Source organism: Trachymyrmex septentrionalis, unplaced genomic scaffold (assembly GCF_001594115.1).
Source record: "Trachymyrmex septentrionalis isolate Tsep2-gDNA-1 unplaced genomic scaffold, Tsep1.0 scaffold73, whole genome shotgun sequence".
Lineage (NCBI taxonomy): Eukaryota > Metazoa > Arthropoda > Insecta > Hymenoptera > Formicidae > Trachymyrmex > Trachymyrmex septentrionalis.
Window position 1 is genome coordinate 288,503 of NW_017305916.1, and position 1,899 is coordinate 290,401.

General features: G+C 27.7%; 1 protein-coding gene across 1 annotated transcript in view; it reads right to left on the reverse strand.

The window, feature by feature from the left end:
• Positions 1-1,899, reverse strand: part of LOC108753903 — a 9,373-nt gene that overhangs the window by 401 nt on the left and 7,073 nt on the right. The window contains exons 3-4 of the mRNA XM_018495879.1: positions 1,363-1,596; positions 933-1,174 (exon numbers count right to left, since the gene is read on the reverse strand). Of these exons, the coding sequence (XP_018351381.1) occupies positions 933-1,174; positions 1,363-1,596 (476 nt within the window). The remainder of the gene's footprint in view (positions 1-932; positions 1,175-1,362; positions 1,597-1,899) is intronic.

The window sequence follows — 1,899 nt, forward strand, 5'->3', positions numbered from 1 at the left end:
AAATGATTTAAATCTGTTCGACCTATTTCTCTACCAATGTAGATTAACTTTAATCTCGGTTTAACGGGCAAGCAATATTTATACTAATCGACATAACATGCTTTGTCTGATAAAAAAATTTAGAAGTATCGAAGAGATAAGAAAATGATTTAATGAATTTATCACAAGTAAAGACCAATCTTTTTATTGAGCCGGAATCTATACTATGCCTAAAAAGTGGAGAAAAGTAGTCAAAATAATAATGATTAAACTACATTAATATGTTTTGACAATGAATATTAAATTTCATAAAAAATAATAAATTATTTGTACGGCTAAACTTTATGATATGAAAATCTCGAATATGAGACCATATTATCAATATCAATATGAAGGAGCTGCATTAGTAAAATGTCATGTTATTTATACATTTAACTCTATCTAACTCGAAATATGTACAGTCAAATAAAATGTTAAATAATGAACAAAACATTCAAATATACATATAATATTCATGTAATAATATGTTCAAGTTTAAAGAAATCGAGAAGCAGATATAATTAAATGCTTAACGCGGTACTTTCCAAATATTTCGAAATGCTCGAAAATAGAAATATGTTGTAGCAAATGTCATTAACAAGGCTTGCGGTATTGACATATTAGAGCCATTGTGAATAACGCTATTATGCCTACAAGATCTATATTATTATCTTCTTATCTATATATATACATATTATTTATCGTATGTAAATGATTTATACATACATATATATAGTCTCTTATGTTCAAAATTAATACAGTTTACATGAATTATATCGGCCAAAAAGAACCTATCTAAATATGTTAAAAAATATTTTAACTATGTTGAAAACTTGCGTTTTCGTTAGTCACATATTATAGTTAATTAATTTTTATCAGTTTCGTAAATTATACATTTATTCTTATTAAATTACCTATTTCGAAGGAATAATTATTGTTGCGCGCAGCCGAAGAAACCAAATGAAGTGTGAAGGTAATGAACGCTAGTGGTTCAATAAAAAAGTTGATAGGCCAGAGACTCTGCAGCATCACATTACCCATCTGATCGAAATGCTTGTTCTTATTTCTATTTGCTAAGCAAGGAACGAAAACTTCTTCTAGTATTCTTTGGCAAAGAGCGCGAGTTTCTTCAACAGTACCCGCGCAGATATTGAATCTAAAACAAGTTGTCTTAATGTAAATGGATTTGAGTGCATATTTGATCAAGAATTTAAATATCATGTTCTTTGATAAATTATTTCACTAAAACATTTTAACAAAACTGAAATAAAATTAGGCTCAGAGAACAAATCAAACAAATAATAATAAACACTACTACAGCAGAAGATAAATGTGGGTACAAACTTGTCGTCTATTCCAAGCATACTACCAATAACCCTCCAGAGATGCACTACACCTTCCATTTCTTCACGAGTGGCACTTATTCCTACATATTTCTCGCACACCATAATGTATCCGATAAATCCAAATTGGGCGAGTGCCATGTCCAATTGCGTTGGCTTATGAACTCCAGCTTCAGTGCTTCTTTTAAACGCAACACAGTGTTTTCGACGTACGATTTTTAGAGATTCTAAAAATCTACAATTATTATATGTAGCAACTATACATGATATGTATACTGTGGAAATAAAAATTAAATTTTTTGTATTATGTTCTAACGCATAACAAGAATTTTTAAAGATAACTATATGTAATTAATGTATATATTATTTTATATATATTATTATATTTATTAATTAATATTGAGAATTATTTAACACAATTATTTATAATGTCTATCAATTCGCTTATTCAGATGCTGACAATGATCATGTACTATAAATATAAAATTGGATAAATTTGTTCATATCTTTTCTTATGCTAATAATATTCTAAATATTT